The sequence below is a fragment of the Lampris incognitus genome, chromosome 14, assembly GCF_029633865.1.
Source record: "Lampris incognitus isolate fLamInc1 chromosome 14, fLamInc1.hap2, whole genome shotgun sequence".
Classification (NCBI taxonomy): Eukaryota; Metazoa; Chordata; class Actinopteri; order Lampriformes; family Lampridae; genus Lampris; species Lampris incognitus.
In genome coordinates, this window is record NC_079224.1 from 27,885,834 (window position 1) to 27,904,069 (window position 18,236).

Below are 18,236 nucleotides of genomic sequence, written 5' to 3' on the forward strand. Positions count from 1 at the left end.
GTTATTCAGTTCATCTTTCAGTTTGTCTTTGATGTGAATGCTGCACTTACGTGGTGGGTCTATGAATGGTTCAGCATCCTTTTTCAGGAAGAGCTTGGCCTTTCCACTGAAGTTGCCAATTTTGTCAAACTGGTCTGGGTATGCTCTCTTTAGGTCTGCACTGTTAGATATGGTCATTTTGGGTTTTGTCTGTCTTGTGTTGACCTTTTTCTGGTTTGCATTTCCTTTCTCGGTCACTGCATCTACATTGACAGTCACTAGGTTTAACAGTTCACATGTTGGCAGCCCAACTATGGCTGGCCCTGGTACGTCTACAATGTAGAACTTTGCATTGATCCATTTGGATTCTTTGTACTGGCATGGAATGTCAGTGGTGCCTAGGCAGGGGATGGCGTGACCACTGTATGCAGATTGCCTCCTGTTGGTTTTTTTCAGTCGTTTCTGGGTGCATGCATTTTCACCGTACATCTGCTTGAAGGTACGTAATGGGAGTGTGTTGCCTGACGCACCTGTGTCTATCTTCAGACGTAGTGTGTATCCACGACCAGGTAGGTCAGGTGGTGTCACCTTCAGGACTGTGTACGCCTCCTCTCTGGCCGGCTTGCTGTCTATGCTATGCATGCACTTTTCACTGATAGTTATGGAGTGGAACTGTTTCTGGTAGGTACTTTCGTTCTCACTGTCCATTTCACTGCTACTCTCTACAGTATGTATGCGAGTCCTGCTCTGTTGCTTTTTGTCTTTATAGGTTTTGCGCTTGTGCTGTTTGTCTTGTGGTGTGTGGGACTTACTTCCCCCGCTCCTGCTCTGGCTGGAGTGTTCCTGGCACTCTCGTTTGGCCTTCCTGCAGCACCGCTCCCAGTGACCTTTTGCACCACATGCATCGCATTCATCACCATATGCAGGACATCGACGTGGTTTGTGGCTTCTCCCACAGTTACGACATATGCGGTCCCTGTCCACAGCGTGGATTCTCTCATTGTGTGACAGGCTAAGTTTGTCTAACTGTTCATTGCCTGCTGTCAGGGCTTCATATTTTCATCCCTCGGCCAGAACCTCTGCTAAGGAATATCCTTTTGGTTTGCTGTATAGGTCATTCCTCAGGGCATCATGGGGAGTGCTCACAATAATAAGCTCAATCATACGCTCGTTAAGCTCTTCGTCTGAAAACTGACATTTCTGTGCTAGTGTTCTGGCTCTGGTCACAAAATCATCAATATTCTCATCTGGTTTCTGTCTGTGTTGCATCAGTTGCAGTCTATGGATTCTGAAATTTACGTTCAACTTTAGCTGTTTTTCAAAGAAGTCCCATAGTTTGGCAGGCTTTTTCTTTTCATCATTGGTGAGAACACTGGCGTTCAGTCTTTTTAATCCTTCATCTCCGATTCCACGACATATTTTCCTAGCTTGTTTAGCTGCGCCATTTATTTCTTCATCTTCTAAGTACAGAGTCATTTTCTGTTTATACAGTGAAATTGCCTCACCCAGGTCCGGGTCTGACCAATTCATCGTCGGTAGATGCGATACCATGACATCTCCTGTTGCTACCTAGCTAGTTAGCTTTGCGGCTAGCTCAGCTCCTGCGCACTCTTGCTTGAATGATGACAGAAATTATCCACGGACAATTTTATCAGTCTATCTTCATTCTTCATAGAGAGTACTTTACCGCTGCCACCATGAAGTAATACTTGGGGTAGTATTGGTCGAGGATCAATGACCACACCGGGTTATAGAACTCAGGTTTAATCGTGGCTCAGTAGGCAGACGTAATAACCATACATGGTAGTGGTGTAACCATAATAACAGTCTGGGTAGTACATAACACCTAGTGTAGTTCCAGTGGATATATACATAGCATTATATCACTACAACATCGACTTCAACCTGCTCCTTCATCAGCTGTGTTTGTCTTCATTGTCTTGTGATCGCTTGGCTGCCTCTTCACAGACAATCCTTGCTGCTCTTGACACTGAGAAATCAAAAGGAGGTTTTTACTCCATGTCTATTTTTTTTAATTATTTTCTTAATTCAAGACTGTTATTCCAGTTCCTCCTACACAACTGTTGTGCCGAAGACCCGTTTGCATCTTTGAGATATTTTTCATCAAGTCTTAAAAAGTTTAATGTCTTCTCTCTCTTTCTTTGTTACTCCCTGTCCCCCCCCCCCCCCCAGGTGTTCTCCTAGTCACTGTGAACATGGAGGCAGGTGTAGTCAGTCATGGACCACCTTCCACTGTAACTGTTCTGACAGCGGCTACGGCGGAGCAACCTGCCACAGCTGTGAGTCACAGTCCACCCGTTACCCATCACCACCTCACCACTTAACATGTTATACTGCAAACTTTAAGGACATTTTCAAGCAAATTTTGCAAAACATCAAAAAAATAAATAAATAAAGCAAATCAGGTAATTCTGGTTCTAGGCAATGCAAAAAAATAAAAATTGAGAAGGGTTGACGAGCACTGGGGGAAAAAAATCGAATTCTGATTTTTTGTTTTCGCATTTGAAATTTTAGGTTTTTCTTTTCAGTACCTTACATTTCTGTTGAACTTTTCTCACCGGCAACAACAAAATGAACAACTACTCATATGAAAAGAGATGAATGGAAATGCAGCCGCAACCCGGGAAAGAGAAGGGGAGAACCATGGTCATAGAAATAGACAGAGATTTAATGAAACAAATAAAGAGGAGCGCGGCAAGGGCACGCCATGGGGATAGAGTTAAGACATGCAGCTCACAGAGGGAGGTCTCTTACATGTGTGTTTTAGTGTGTAGATGTGAGTACCCGTATTCATGTCTCCCCAAAGGAAACTATCAGCCTTTCCCTTATGACTTATACCATAGTGATAATGCCGAAGAAGGCGTTCTTTACTGTAATTTTGGATACGAAGGTGACACGATAGGTATGAGGTGCAGCTGAGTGCCATCGTCAGCGCTGTCATCCATATGATAGCGTAGACATCGAGAGTGATTATGACCGTTACACAACACTTACCACGCTGCATGTGTATTGATGGAAAGGTTTTCTTCTGGGTGATGCACAGCACATACATGCTAAGAGGTTCACACCCTCTATTAGGAAAACTAGCTTCCTGCTGCACGGTGCACTCACCTATCAAACAAAAACACCAACAGTTTAACATCTAGCCTGGCACTCATTGTTACCCAGTGGATCCCTTTCAGTTCACCGAATCATAGATGGGTTATCCAACATAATTCAACACAGTCCTACAGCGCACAAGGAGTTAATGAGTAATAACACAGGTTTTCCTTGTTATCCAGAAGAGCAACTCTTAGCTCTACCTGCCTCCATAATGGCGGCACGGTGGCGCAGTGGTTAGCGCTGTCACCTCACAGCAAGAAGGTGCTGGGTTCGAACCCCAGGGCTGTCCAACCTTGGGGGTCATCCCAGGTTGTCCTCTGTGTGGAGTTTGCATGTTCCCTCTGTGTCTGTTTTCTTCGGGTGCTCAGGTTTCCTCCCACTATCAAAAAAGATGGGGTCGGTGGTGGTGTAGCGGTCTAAGCATTGGCTTTGTGTCAATGCAGTTGCCCACTGGGGACCGGGGTTCGTGCCTCGGTCTCGTCAGATCCGACTATGGCTGGACTCGATGAAGCAGCAATCATTGGCAGCGCTGTCTTCGGGAGGGGGGTGGAGTCGGCTTGTGTTCATCACATGAATGCGTCTCTGTGTGTGTCGGAAAACGCAATGGTTTGGCCTGGATTCGCCTTGTCACGAAAGTGGCGAGGCATCTCCTTTGAGACTGCCGGCCGGAGAGATGCAGTTGGCGAACGCATGCAGTACGAGGGTGTGTGTTTGAACTAAAATAGGGAGTGATTGGCCACTAAATTGGGAGAAAAAGGGAAAATCAGAAAGAAATTAAAAAAAAAAGACATGCATGTTAGGGTTTATACTCCTGTCTGTGCCCCTGACCGAGGCAATGAGAAGAAGAACTGGAGTTGGTCCCCAGGTGCTGCACGGCGGCTGCCCACTGCTCCTAGCTACACAGCTAGGATGGGTTAAATGCAGAGCATGAATTTCCCTACAGGATCAATAAAATATCTCAAAATTTTAAAAAAAATCATATATATATATATATATATATATATATATATATATATATATATATATATATATATATGTAGACTTGTGAGCTAGTGGGCTTGTACTTGTTGTCCCAACTACAGGCTATATAGAGACGACGGGCTGGCAGTCTGCAACAAACGAAAAGAAACAAGAGAAGTCGAGAGACTAAAAAAAGAAAATGTGTAGTATATTTGCAAACAATGGACTAAAAATTTCAATTGAGGCTGACAAAAAACAGACTGACTTCCTCGACATCTTAGTAGACCTTAGAAATGGTACATACAGGCCATACATGAAGCCCAACAATATACTGCAATACATCCACAGAGAAAGCAATCATCCACCCTCCATTTTGAAAAATATCCCAGTGAACATAAACAAAAGACTCGCATGTTTATCATCCAGCGAAGCCATCTTTAACGAAGCAGCCCCCCCCCATACCAGGAAGCCTTACAAACATGTGGATATGATTTCAGACTTAAGTACAATCCACCACCAATTAGTGACAGCCAGCGACAACAACAAAAAAAGCGCGGCAGAAGTCAAAACATCACCTGGTATAATCCTCCCTACAGCGACACCATGGCCTCTAATATTGGAAAACAATTTTTCAAACTTTTGGTGAGTGCTTTACCCCAGACCACTAACTGAGGAAAATATTCAACAGAAACACAGTCAAAATTAGCTACAGCTGCATGCCAAATGTTCAGCAGGTTATTTCATGGTAGAGGCTAGTTCCCATCGATGCAGAGAATGGTCAACTGAGCATGCGCAAGTACTCGTTGCCTCCGTTGTTTGGGTAGGTTAAGGTTAGGGTTAGGGAGGGGTTAGGGTTAAAGTTAGCTAATCAGATGCAGAGTAGGGGTGGGTCTTCCTAGAATCCTAGCACCTGGATGCTACGCGGGGCATGTGGAGGCATGGTAGAGGCATTTCGCGCATGCTCAGTTGACCGTTCTCTACTCCGTTTCCGTTCTCTGCATCGATGGGAACTAGCCTCTACCGTTATTTCATCCCACAACACAAGCATCATGGCCAAGGAACAGACTGCCTCACCACAACCAAACACCTCCAACTGCAAATGCCGTGTTAAGACATCGTGTCTTCTAGAAGGAAAATGCCAGATAGAGGGAGTCATCTACCAGGCATCGGTGACAAGAGAAGACAACTGCAATGTGGACACTCATGTGGGATTAACAGAGGGCCCTTTTAAAATTAGGTTTAATGCCAATATGAGTAGCTTCAGAAGTGAGCATGCAAAAAATGCAACGGCCTTAAGCTGCCACATTTGGTCATTGGTAGACATGAATATCAGTTATTCCGTCTCATGGAAAATCCTTGCAAAAAGTAGTGCATATTCAGTTAGGGGTAAAAGATGTAACCTGTGCTTGGCAGAAAAGTATTTTATTATTTGCAGACCTGATATGTCCACCTTGAATAATAGAAACGAATTGGCCACCAGCTGTAGACACCGAAAAAATATCTCCTTTGTAACTATAAGTAAAACGTCTTTATTATCCCCCCCCATTAGATGATACACATATGACATTTATTAGGTTTTTTTCAACAAAAAAAATTAATATTTTAACTGCCTGTCCTTCCAACTGTGCCCCAACACCACCCCAATATATAATTCACATAAATTACCTTGTTATATTTTTAATGTATGCCATTTCAACAGTGCCCTGGCCCCTAAATACTTTTCAAAACAAACCTCAGTCCCATTGGTTGTAATGTTTTCAACCCCTCCATTGGTTGCTGTGCATCATAAGTACCTACCCCATTGGTTGTTATAGTTAGAATGTTTCCCCATCTGACTGGTCACTGTCCAACCGAAATTAGGGGCATGACGCTGAGCAACGTAAACTGTATGATTCTTTGTGTAAACACATGGGCAGCTGATCAGTGCGAGACGCACAAAACAGGCCTGTACTGCAATGTATTAAAATCTTTTTTCCTGTATCTGTGTTGATATTCCGCTCCTCATTAGTTGAGCACTCACAACACCATTGACGGTTTCGGAAAAAAACTGCTATATTTAACCAAAAAAATTTTTTTTTTATATATGTCAACCAGTAAGAATGTGTTATTGACCAATCAGGTTGTTCGCCTGAAACTGTATTGTACAATATGACTATACCATCCTCCATCCTGCCACTTTCAGCCAGCGTGTTGACATTACTGTTATAAATGTAGATCTTATAGCTTGTTGTAATTATTTCATCTCAGCAATATATGAGCAATCCTGTGAGGCGTACAAATACAGAGGAAACGCGTCAGGACATTATTACATTGATGTGGACGGAAGTGGATCCATCAAACCTCAGCTTATCTACTGCAACATGACAGGTAACAATCACACAAACGTGTAGATATATACACTAACATATACATACTGACATCCAAACATATATGCAAGCACATACTCCAACAGGCACATGCATGCGTGCTAATATACATTAGACACAGACAAACTTACCTCTAACCTACACACAGGCTTATGACTAACCTATACATACATACCCCCCCCCCACACACACACACACAAAACATTCAAACATTTGAATATACACTTTTATACACACAGTGTAGACTTTTCCACCAACAATTATTTTCTACTGACTGAACCAAAGAAGTCCGAGTTCTGATCTTGGGAATTCTTCAAGTCTGTAAGGTACATAACTAAAGAGCAGGCATATAGAGCTTTTAATCATCAGAGCTTTATTAACGTCAATGCATCAAAAGAAAGAACAAGTCAATCTAAGAACAAGCATCAGCCTTCTCTGTCTAGCCACTGCTAATTAGCCTGTTAAGCACAGTTCCCCTTAGAATAATGGGCTCCAACCATTAGCCAGTTGCCATACAAATGTTAAGCTAATTTTTTTTCTCCCTTTTTCTCCCCAATTGTACCTGGCCAATTGCCCCACTCTTCCGAGCTGTCCTGGTCACTGCTCCACCCCCTCTGCCAAGCCGGGGAGGGCTGCAGACTACCACATGTCTCCTCTGATACATGTGGAATCGCCAGCCGTTTCTTTTCACCTGACAGTGAGGAGATTCGCCAGGGGGACGTAGCGCGTGGGAGAATCACGCTATTCGCCCCAGTTCCCCCTCCCCCCTGAACAGGCCCCCCGACCGACCAGAGGAGGCACTAGTGTAGCGACCAGGACACATACCCACATTCGGCTTCTCACCCGCAGATACGGCCAATTTTGTCTGTAGGGACGCCCGACCAAGCCAGAGGTAACACGGGGATTCGAACCAGTGATCCCCATGTTGGTAGGCAATGGAATAGACTGCCACGCCACCTGGGCGCCCCCATATTGAGCTTATTTTAATTTAACTTTTGAAACATGTAAACAACTCACGTGTGAATCAGTTGCTTTTCCATTATTTGACATGGCAAGGTTCAGGCACTCTCAAGGAAGGAAACTGTGGCCCAACATGCAGGTTTCATTAAGGCAACAGTCATAGCCAAACAGGACTATTGTCAAAGATACAGAGACTCAGAACCACACCGATAAGTGAGATGGTCTTTGCCCCAGCGCCTCTCTTTACTCATTACAGCCCAGACACACTGAAAGCGATAATTGACGTGTTTCCATTGATGTGCCTCATTTGACACGTATATGGTGCACTGAATACCTTTAAACAGATCATTTGCAGCAGCATAAACCCACTAAAAGCAGCTGTGTTTTGATCCCTGGGCCCTCTTTTGACACTCCATGATGGAGGAGACAAGTACAGAATTGGAGCGTCGAGATAGTTTGAAGTGCTCCTTAACACATTTGATGCACGTTAGGTCATTTAAATCAATCGTATATACCCAATGCTTCTGGTGTGTTTCTGCCTTCAGCCCTCCAACTAGAGAATTATTAAATTCAGACTTCAGCAAGTGAGGCAGCTTGACTGACCGGAGCTGCTTAAAAACGTTGGGTCATGGTTTCCTTTATCACAGAAATAGTTTCCTCTTTTGTGCTCATCGATGATCATTCATAGCTCTGATTGAGTTCACAAACCCTGGATTGTTTGTAAGGACTCTGGGTCCAGAGGGAAAGAAAATTCAGTACTTTCATCCACATTTACACAAGTATGAATAATGATGACCCTCTCATTCCTCTCTTTCTCTCCATCCTCTCGTTGCGTTCTTCTTACACCTCATCTCTCTACAGCTCTATTTTTCTTCTCTCTGCATCTGTCCATTTGTCAGCCTTAATGCTTTAAATTTTTTGCATTATTATATACATATGAATAATGGTGATACACTCTCGCTATCTCTCTTGCTATGTCACTCTCTGTCTCTTTTTCAGAAGACACAACGTGGATGGTGATTCCACACAATAACACAGAGCTGACCAGACTCCAACCATCCTCGATGGGGAAAAAGCACTCAGCCCACTTTGACTATTCATCTGAGGAGGAGCAGTTATTGGCCATCATCGGCCAATCAGATCACTGTGAGCAGGAATTGTCCTACCACTGCAGGAAGTCCCGCCTCCTGAACACACCAGGTGAGGCCCTTTGATGTATTTATCCATTTGCTTTGTTTTTACTTTGTGATTCGAACCAGTTATTCTAAAATTTCTAGCAAACTCCTGTAACGTCTCTAGAGCTCTTCTGTGCTATGAGGCTAAGGGTTCTTCGTTCCCATCATCATCACAGAAACCGTATCAGTTTATGATCCAAATGCTCCACTCTGTTATGGTTATCCTCACTTAATGACTTGAAGTATCCTTTTACCCGCAATGATGAATTTATATGGTATTAGTCATTCAGCGAGAGTAGGGCCCATTTCTTTCATTTTGGAACAAAACTCTTTAAATGCTTTGGAGCAGGTTTGTCAAAGTAAATGTTATGTTTGGCTGGAAATACCAGCCTAATTAAGTTTTACACAGAATCTTTAAACGTTTTGGGTAGATTAACCAAACCTGCTTACACAAGCTTCATTCAGGAGCTCACGCTGCAAACTCTCCTAAAGCTTTACCCAACAAAACAATCTGGTTATTATGCTGTTTGTTGAACCCTCATTTAGCTTCCATGGATGCCCCCCCCCCCCGTCCATTTGCTCATGTGCCCGACAAATGGATTGTTCAGGATATTTAATGCTTCTTCCATTAATAATAAGTAACATAAAAATCACATTAATTGGTCTTTGGTTAGCCAAGTGCTTTCTCCAGTTTCCTTTCTACCTTTATCAACTTTATCAGTCATCCATAGACTAGTGAAGCTGTGAGTATTAGAAACATGAATCATTTTAATCACCAGTGCATGATGAGCGGTTGGTGCAGAAACATACTGGAAATGTATGCAGTTTCCCATTAGACATGGACAGGACAAGAGCATCTCACACACAATGCAAGGAGACACTCCAAGTCATACCACTGACAATAGGCCATACAGTAACATAGAAATCGCCATATAGTATACATACTGTATTTAGCTGTAAAAATATACAATGTACAATTGATCAGTGTGGCAAAACAGAATGTCAGCAGGTTGTGAAACAATACAATGCATGCTTTAAAATCATGTATACAAACCATTTTAAAACATACATTGTATTGTTTCATTGCTGGCAGCCATACCAACATGTACCCTGGCTCTGCCAAATGATGGAAGCTAAGCAGGTATGGGCTTGGCTAGTACTTGGATGGGAAACCTCCCAGGAAAACTCGAGTTGCTGCCGGAAATGGTGTTGGTGGGCCAATAGGGGGAAGTCTTCCCTCTGGTCCTAATAAAAAATCAACAAATATCAAAATCCCAATGCTCCAGTGCAGTGACAGGGACACTGTGCTGTAGGGGATGCCATCCTTCGGATGAGACGTTAAACCAATGTCCTGACTCACTGTGATCATTAAAGATCTCATGGCATGTATCACAAAGAGTAGGGGGTTCCCCAGTGTCCTGGCAAAATTCCCAACCTAGCTTTCTCCATCTGGCCACCTAATCATCCCCCCATGTAATTGGCTCAATGATTCCTCCCTCTCCACCTCAAGCTGATGTGTGGTGAGCGTTCTGGTGCAAAATGGCTGCTTTGCATCACCCAGGTGGGTGCTACACATTGGTGGTGGTTGAGGTGAGTTACCCCCTTCAATGTGAAGCGCTTTGGGTGCCTAGAAACGTGCTATATAAATGCAATGATTATTCTTATTCTTATTATCATTATTGCATTGTTTATGTAAAACTTAGTTAAAAGAAACACTCAACAGTAGGAGAAGCGCTCAACAAAAAAGGAGAAAAATAATTCAGTGATTCAAGTAAATTCTTCATGAGACAGTACAAGCCTGCTTCATGCCGTAAGTAATCATCAGCTGTCAATCAAGCTGTCGATTGATTGACAGCTGATGATTACTTACGGCATGAAGCAGGCTTGTACTGTCTCATAAAGAATTTACTTGAATTACTGACTTACATATAAATATATATATATATTTAGCTAGAGATAGATAGATAGAAAGAAGTCGGAAGTTTACATACACTAGGTTAAAGTCATTAAAACTAATTTTTTTACTTCTCCACAGATTTCATGTTAACAAACTATAGATTTGGCAAGTCGGTTAGGACATATACTTTGTGCATGACACAAGTAATTTTTCCAATATTTTTTACAGACAGATTATTTCACTTATAATTCACTATATCACAATTCCAGTGGGTCCAAAGTTTACATACACTAAGTCGACTGTGCCTTTAAACAGCTTGGAAAATTCCAAATGATGTCATGGCTTTAGAAACTTCTGATAGGCTAATTGACATAATTTGCGTTAATTGGAGGTGTACGTGTGGATATATTTTAAGGCCTACCATCAAACTCAGTGCCTCTTTACTTGACATCATGGGAAATCATCCAAGACCTCAGCAAAAAAATCGTGGACCTCCACAGGTCTGGTTCATCCATGGGAGCAATTTCCAAATGCATGAGGGTACCATGTTCCTCTATACAAACAATAGTATGGAAGTATAAACACCATGGGACCATGCAGCCATCATACCGCTCAGGAAGGCGATGCGTTGTCTCCTAGAGATGAACATACTTTGGCTCAAAAAGTGCAAATCAATCCCAAAACATTAGCACAGGACCTTGTAAAGATGCTGGAGGAAACAGATACAAAAGTATCTTTCCACAGTAAAAACGAGTGCTATATCGACATAACCTGAGAGGCTGCTCAGCAAGAAAAGAAGCCACTTCTCTGAAACCACCACAAAATAGCCAGACTACGGTTGGCAACTGCACATGGGGACAATGATTTTACTTTGGGGAGAAATGTCCTCTGGTCTGATGAAACAAAAATGAACTGTTTGTCCATAATGACTCTTGTTATGTTTGGAGGAAAAAGGGGGAGGCATGCAAGCCAAAGAACACCAGCCTAACCTGTGAAGCACAGGGTTGGCAGCATCTTGTGGGGGTGCTTTGTTGAAGGAGGGACTGGTGCACTTCAAAAAAATAGATGGCATCATGAGGAAGGAAAATGATGTGGATATATTGAAGCAACATCTCAAGACATCAGCCAGGAAGTTAAAGCTTGGTCAAAAATGGGTCTTCCAAATGGACAATGACCCCAAACGTACTTCCAAAGTTGTGGCAAAGTGGCAAAAGGAAAACAAAATCAAGGTATTGGAGTGGCCATCATAAACCCCTGACCTCAGTCCAATAGAACATTTGTGGGCAGAACTGAAAAAAGCGTGTGGAAGCAAGAAGGCCTAGAAACCTGACTCAGTTACACCAGTCCTGTCTGGCTGAATGGGGCCAAATTCCAGCAACTTATTGTGAGAAGCTTGTGGAAAGTTACCTGAAACATTTTACCCAAGTTAAACAATTTAAAGGCAATTCTACCAAATACTAACTAAGTGTATGTAAATTTCTGACCCACTGGGAATGTGATGATAAAAGTTGAAATAAATCATTCTCTCTACTATTATTCTGACATTTCACATTTCACTGGTTGCTGCACTAGCGCCACCTCTTGTTGGTTAGGGCACCTGTTTGGGGGGGAGGGAGAACTGGCACTCTAATGAAGGCACAGACAACTATTCTGAACCCATATAACATGTATAACGTGAGTCCACAGTCTACCAGAAGCTGGAGACTCGCTCAGTGCAAATGTCCTTTTCAGGGACAGTACAGGGTTTAATAATCACTAATAAACAATCATGATCAAAGCCTGTGTGTGTGTGTGTGTGTGTGTGTGTGTGTGTGTGTGTGTGTTTCAGAGGGCTCTCCGTTTAGTTGGTGGGTGGGAGGTCCATCTCCGGGGCAGATCCAGACTTATTGGGGTGGCGCTTTACCAGGCAGCCAGCAGTGTGCCTGTGGCCTGCAGGAGAACTGTGTGGACCAGAAGCATTACTGCAACTGCGACGCCGACCGCATGGAATGGTACTGTATGGTAGTCGCCCACACCACCCACCCAGATCTCAGTTATCATTGATAAGAAAAGGCACCGCTAAGTTTGTCTCTTGTTTTCATCTTGCAATTAAAAGTAAAACATGACAGATAATTATCACATTGATGTCACAGATGTTAAATTAAATGTTTTATTCCTCCCCTTACACCAAGATGCAAACATTACTGGACCTTATAAGTGAATGTGACCTGAGACATAACTGCTTGATACCAAGTGGTTTACGCCTGTAGAAGTGTATTTTGTCGTTTCCTTTATTGGTTAATTTTAATCACTTTGATCATTGTGTTTGTTACTCATGTAATCATACACAATAATGTTGGCACATCACAATTACATTGGTTATATTGTAAGATTGTATGGTCTCAGAATAGCTATGTTTAACAGGTATATCAATATGTGTTCAAACTCTCCTGAATACTCAGTTAAGTGTCATTCTATATTAAAATGTGATTTTAGAGGCCTCAAATATAATTGTAGATAACATGGTTTATTTGTGCAAATATAAAGAAATAACAGTAGGAAAGACAAGCATCAAAGAAAACTCATCCAATATGCACAAGTGGTTAAAAAAAATTTACATTGGGCTTGTAATATTACCACTTTTGTCAAATATAGCCAAATCATAAGAAAGAAAATTATATTATTACAAGTGACAATTAAAACTAAACAAAACAGAATACTAACAAATAGAAGAAAACAAGTGAAGAATAGAAGAGAAAATAAGAAAATAATGATTAAAAAGAAACAAAAATAAGTCATCATGGAAAAGCATAATTGATTCATCTGATTTCGACTTTTTTAAAAAAATAAGAACAATTTCAAATATTATAACATTGGAGAGAGGGATACGTGGAGTTCAGTGTTAGGTTTATTCCATAATGCTAGTCCTCTTTTTTTTTTTAATAGAAAACTGGGCAAGTCTTGTTTTAAACTAATATATATATATGCAATTGAGTAAATGATCTAGGGTTGTAAGAATGTAATTGTGAATTTGTGTGAAAAAGTTAAGAGTGTAGTAGTGAATTATTGAGGAATGTGTAAATGAATAAACATTTTTGGAATTTATGAATATTATAAATTCCAAGGTTTGAAATAATGGTGCAGAATAAGAGAACCTATCAGTTTATGACCATCCTTACAAATCATTTTTGTAGGAAAAAATAGTTTTGAGATTGGTTTCATATGTACAGGCCCAGAAAATATTGCCATAAGAAACAAAGGGATATAAAATGTAATATAGTCTCAAGGTCTTATTAGAAAAGACGCATCATTCTTTTCATTACATTTTTTTCTCCATGTTATAGCCACAAATGAAATAATCCTTTCCAATTAAGTTGGTCATCTATTTTTACATCAAGAATCTTTGCATTTTCCAGGGCACTATATGCTATAAAAACAGAGTTGCCAGAATTTATTATGCTTTTATTTCTAGGCTTAAAATCATACAAAAGCCCCCCCACACACACACACACTTTTAGGGATAACTTGCTTTTTTTTAAAAAAGGTCAACTTTATCTAAGGCATCATTCATTTAGGATATTAACTTTTTTCTCCTCAGTATCTGATAAAATATATGTTGGCGTTGACAGCAAATAATATAAAACACACCTTTTCAGACACTAAATGCATGTCATTCATATAAATCACAGATAATTATGGCCCAAGTATGGAACCTTGTGGAACATCACACCGTTCTATGTAACAAGTTTTTTTTTCTATCTGATAGATAACTTTTGAACCACTGCAGTTTTTATACCGTGAATGCCATCATTCTATAATTTGTCCAGTAATGATCATTACTGTCAAAAGCTTTTGACAAATCAATGAACACTCCGATTGTGAATTCGTAATTGTCAAGAGCTCTGGTTCTATTATCTAGTTACTGAACAAATTCCAAGGATGTGGCGTGATCTTCCCTAAAGCCATACTAATGATCATATCTCATTGTTTGCTGTAGAAAAAAGTAAGTCTGTTGTGCACAATTTTTTTCAAGCACTCTGGAATTTGTTTTGCGTTTTGAAAACATGGATGGGTCATTACCTTATTCAGTGGTGGCGCTTCAGCTCATTTTAGTTTATCAGGTACAATACGAGTCTGGGAAAAAAAACAAGAAGATGTCGTATTTCATGGTTTGTGTATAGAAGGGAGACATTGTTTTAAGTGATCTTATATTTAATTCATCGTGACCAGCATCCATCAATTTGAAATTTGAGACCACAGCATACAGTTCTTGTTATGGATGCCTCTCATTACTGAGTGGTTAGGAACAAACCAGTGTCAGACAGACTGGCATACCAGACTGGTGGCATGCTGGGCCTAGAATTGGTTGTCCTCAAAGACAAGGATGTGGAGCTATTTTGAAATTATCTGTTGGGACCATGTCAGCAGAGTAAATTCAATATGGCTTGTCGTATGTGCCTGTTCCTTCTCCATACACGTGTGTGTATGCAGTGTCTTTGTCCACTTCTGCGCCTAAGTTGTCTTTGTTTGATGGCTGGGAGAGCTTGGTTTGCCCAGGGACCACGGCCCTGCCTGGAATTGCACCAGAAGAGGAAGCACCGAGGGCGGTCTGACAGGACACAGAAGTGGGGCAGGCTAAGCTAACTGCTAGCACATGCAGACCGGCAGTTCTGATAACACGATGGGGGTCTGGCGGCGGCCTCACCTGGCGTTGACTGTGTTTTTGGTGTCGTCACGTGGAGCGTGGGAAGGTGTGTCAAGGGTGTTTGGCTGGGAGAGCTTATGTTGGATCGACTGGGGGAGCCTGGTCTACTGCATCCGGTGGGCCCAAGGACCACAGCCCTGCCCGGAGCTGCGCCCGAAGAGGAAACACTGAGGGCGATCTGACAGGACATGGAAGCAGGGCAGGCTAAGCTAACTGCTAGCCTATGCAGACCGGCAGTTCTGACATGAAAACTTTTTTTTTAAGTATATGTTGGATATATGTGTTTTATTGTTGTTTTTTTTTTGTTTGTTTTTTTTTTGTAGTTTGGATATATATGTTCTTGTAGTTTGGATGCGTTTTTGTCATTGTGTTGCACTGCTGTGGGCTGGGGAAACAATATTTCATTTCATTTCATGTATGCAAGTGCATGAAATGAAATGAAAAATAAATTTTCCTGATTCCTGATTCCTGATGAATACAATACAACTCATTTAACCACGAATAGATCTGTAGTGAAGGCTGAGTTTTCCTCCACACACCAAAACACAGGTTGTGATCAAATGTGATGGGTGGATTGTTTTGTATTCAGTTACTATGAACTGATCACTTGGTTCAAAATAATATATTTCTTAATTTAAGTAAATCAGGGACAGTTTGTTTTAAATTCTTTCTTTCTTATACTGATGGCTTAGTGCAACCATATAAACTAAGGCAGCTGAGGCAGAACCTGCCATCCTGAAGTCCCAGGTTTCTCGTAAAATAGGAAAAAAACAAATCTACACGGAATGTTGTCACCAATTGTGCTGCTATTTCCACAGACAAACACCTCCTCCCTCCATCTTGTCATCTGCCGGTTTGCTTGGTGCTGATTCTGTTTTTACTGGCTGGAGCTCCCCAATATTTCATCACGTTCACAAAGTGCTCCACATGACTCCAGGCTACAGTCCTGGATGTATTCTTACACCGAACTATCCCCAGAGACAAGCCTGACTGGTGGATTTTTTCAAAAGAATATAAATCTGAACATAGGGTAAATGGATGGGTTGGGTCACTCAGATATTGAGGCTGCATTAAAAAAATAGTGATTATTGATTGCTGTGTATCGTAACTACCTACCCCATTGATTGTAATATTTCAGATGTTTTCTATCCTCTCATTGGTTGCTGTCCACCGAAATTAGGGGCATGACGCAGGGCAACGTAATATTTATTGACTTTGTTTTTCTTTGTTGTTTAACCACATTGGCGGCAGCTGATGAGTACGTGACACACGAAACAAGCTTGTACTGAAATTTATCAATGTTTTTTTTCCTACATCTGTCTTAATATTCTGCTTCTCATTTGTTGAGCACTCTTATCTACACCATTGATGGTTTCTGGAGGGGAAAAATGCTCTCTCTCTCTCTATCTCTCCCTATATATTTATCTAGCAGTTTTTTCCGAAACCGTCAATGGTGTTGAGTGCTCAACAAACGAGGAGCGAAGTATATATATATACACTACCGTTCAAAAGTTTGGGATCACCCAAACAATTTTGTGTTTTCCATGAAAAGTCACACTTATTCACCACCATATGTTGTGAAATGAATAGAAAATAGAGTCAAGACATTGACAAGGTTAGAAATAATGATTTGTATTTGAAATAAGATTTTTTTTACATCAAACTTTGCTTTCGTCAAAGAATCCTCCATTTGCAGCAATTACAGCATTGCAGACCTTTGGCATTCTAGCTGTTAATTTGTTGAGGTAATCTGGAGAAATTGCACCCCACGCTTCCAGAAGCAGCTCCCACAAGTTGGATTGGTTGGATGGGCACTTCTTTGAGCAGATTGAGTTTCTGGAGCATCACATTTGTGGGGTCAATTAAACGCTCAAAATGGCCAGAAAAAGAGAACTTTCATCTGAAACTCGACAGTCTATTCTTGTTCTTAGAAATGAAGGCTATTCCATGCGAGAAATTGCTAAGAAATTGAAGATTTCCTACACCGGTGTGTACTACTCCCTTCAGAGGACAGCACAAACAGGCTCTAACCAGAGTAGAAAAAGAAGTGGGAGGCCGCGTTGCACAACTGAGCAAGAAGATAAGTACATTAGAGTCTCTAGTTTGAGAAACAGAGGCCTCACAGGTCCCCAACTGGCATCTTCATTAAATAGTACCTGTTAGAGCCTGTTTGTGCTGTCCTCTGAAGGGAGTAGTACACACCGGTGTAGGAAATCTTCAATTTCTTAGCAATTTCTCGCATGGAATAGCCTTCATTTCTAAGAACAAGAATAGACTGTCGAGTTTCAGATGAAAGTTCTCTTTTTCTGGCCATTTTGAGCGTTTAATTGACCCCACAAATGTGATGCTCCAGAAACTCAATCTGCTCAAAGAAGGGCCCATCCAACCAATCCAACTTGTGGGAGCTGCTTCTGGAAGCGTGGGGTGCAATTTCTCCAGATTACCTCAACAAATTAACAGCTAGAATGCCAAAGGTCTGCAATGCTGTAATTGCTGCAAATGGAGGATTCTTTGACGAAAGCAAAGTTTGATGTAAAAAAAATCTTATTTCAAATACAAATCATTATTTCTAACCTTGTCAATGTCTTGACTCTATTTTCTATTCATTTCACAACATATGGTGGTGAATAAGTGTGACTTTTCATGGAAAACACGAAATTGTTTGGGTGATCCCAAACTTTTGAACGGTAGTGTATATATATATATATGTATATGTATATATATAGTATATACACACACTTTTTTTTTCAAAAAAAATCTCACCCCAAACGTTATGTTGCATTGGTTTAAGTTGCATCAGTATGGCACAATAGACTGTTTCTTAAACCTAAAAATCTCTGAAAATAGCTTTGAGATATATTGTAATATTTGACTTTGATAAAGACCCTACTCAAAACATGTCAATCTTTATAAATAAAGAAGCATATTAAAAAGAACTCCTTGGGTGTGCAATTTTTACATCAGTTTGGTGGCGATTTTAAGATATTGTAATATTTATCCAAGTATGTGTAGTTCAATTCAGCCCTCTCATGTTAAAAGTGAGAAATGACGTGATTGTACCTATATTGTCTTTATGTCTGCTCCATCTGTTT

The 18,236-nt window shown here is 41.1% G+C and overlaps 1 protein-coding gene across 1 annotated transcript in view; it reads left to right on the plus strand.

The window, feature by feature from the left end:
• Positions 1-18,236, plus strand: part of cntnap3 (contactin associated protein family member 3) — a 193,542-nt gene that overhangs the window by 126,500 nt on the left and 48,806 nt on the right. The window contains exons 11-14 of the mRNA XM_056293671.1: positions 2,173-2,279; positions 6,310-6,429; positions 8,391-8,588; positions 12,289-12,451. Of these exons, the coding sequence (XP_056149646.1) occupies positions 2,173-2,279; positions 6,310-6,429; positions 8,391-8,588; positions 12,289-12,451 (588 nt within the window). The remainder of the gene's footprint in view (positions 1-2,172; positions 2,280-6,309; positions 6,430-8,390; positions 8,589-12,288; positions 12,452-18,236) is intronic.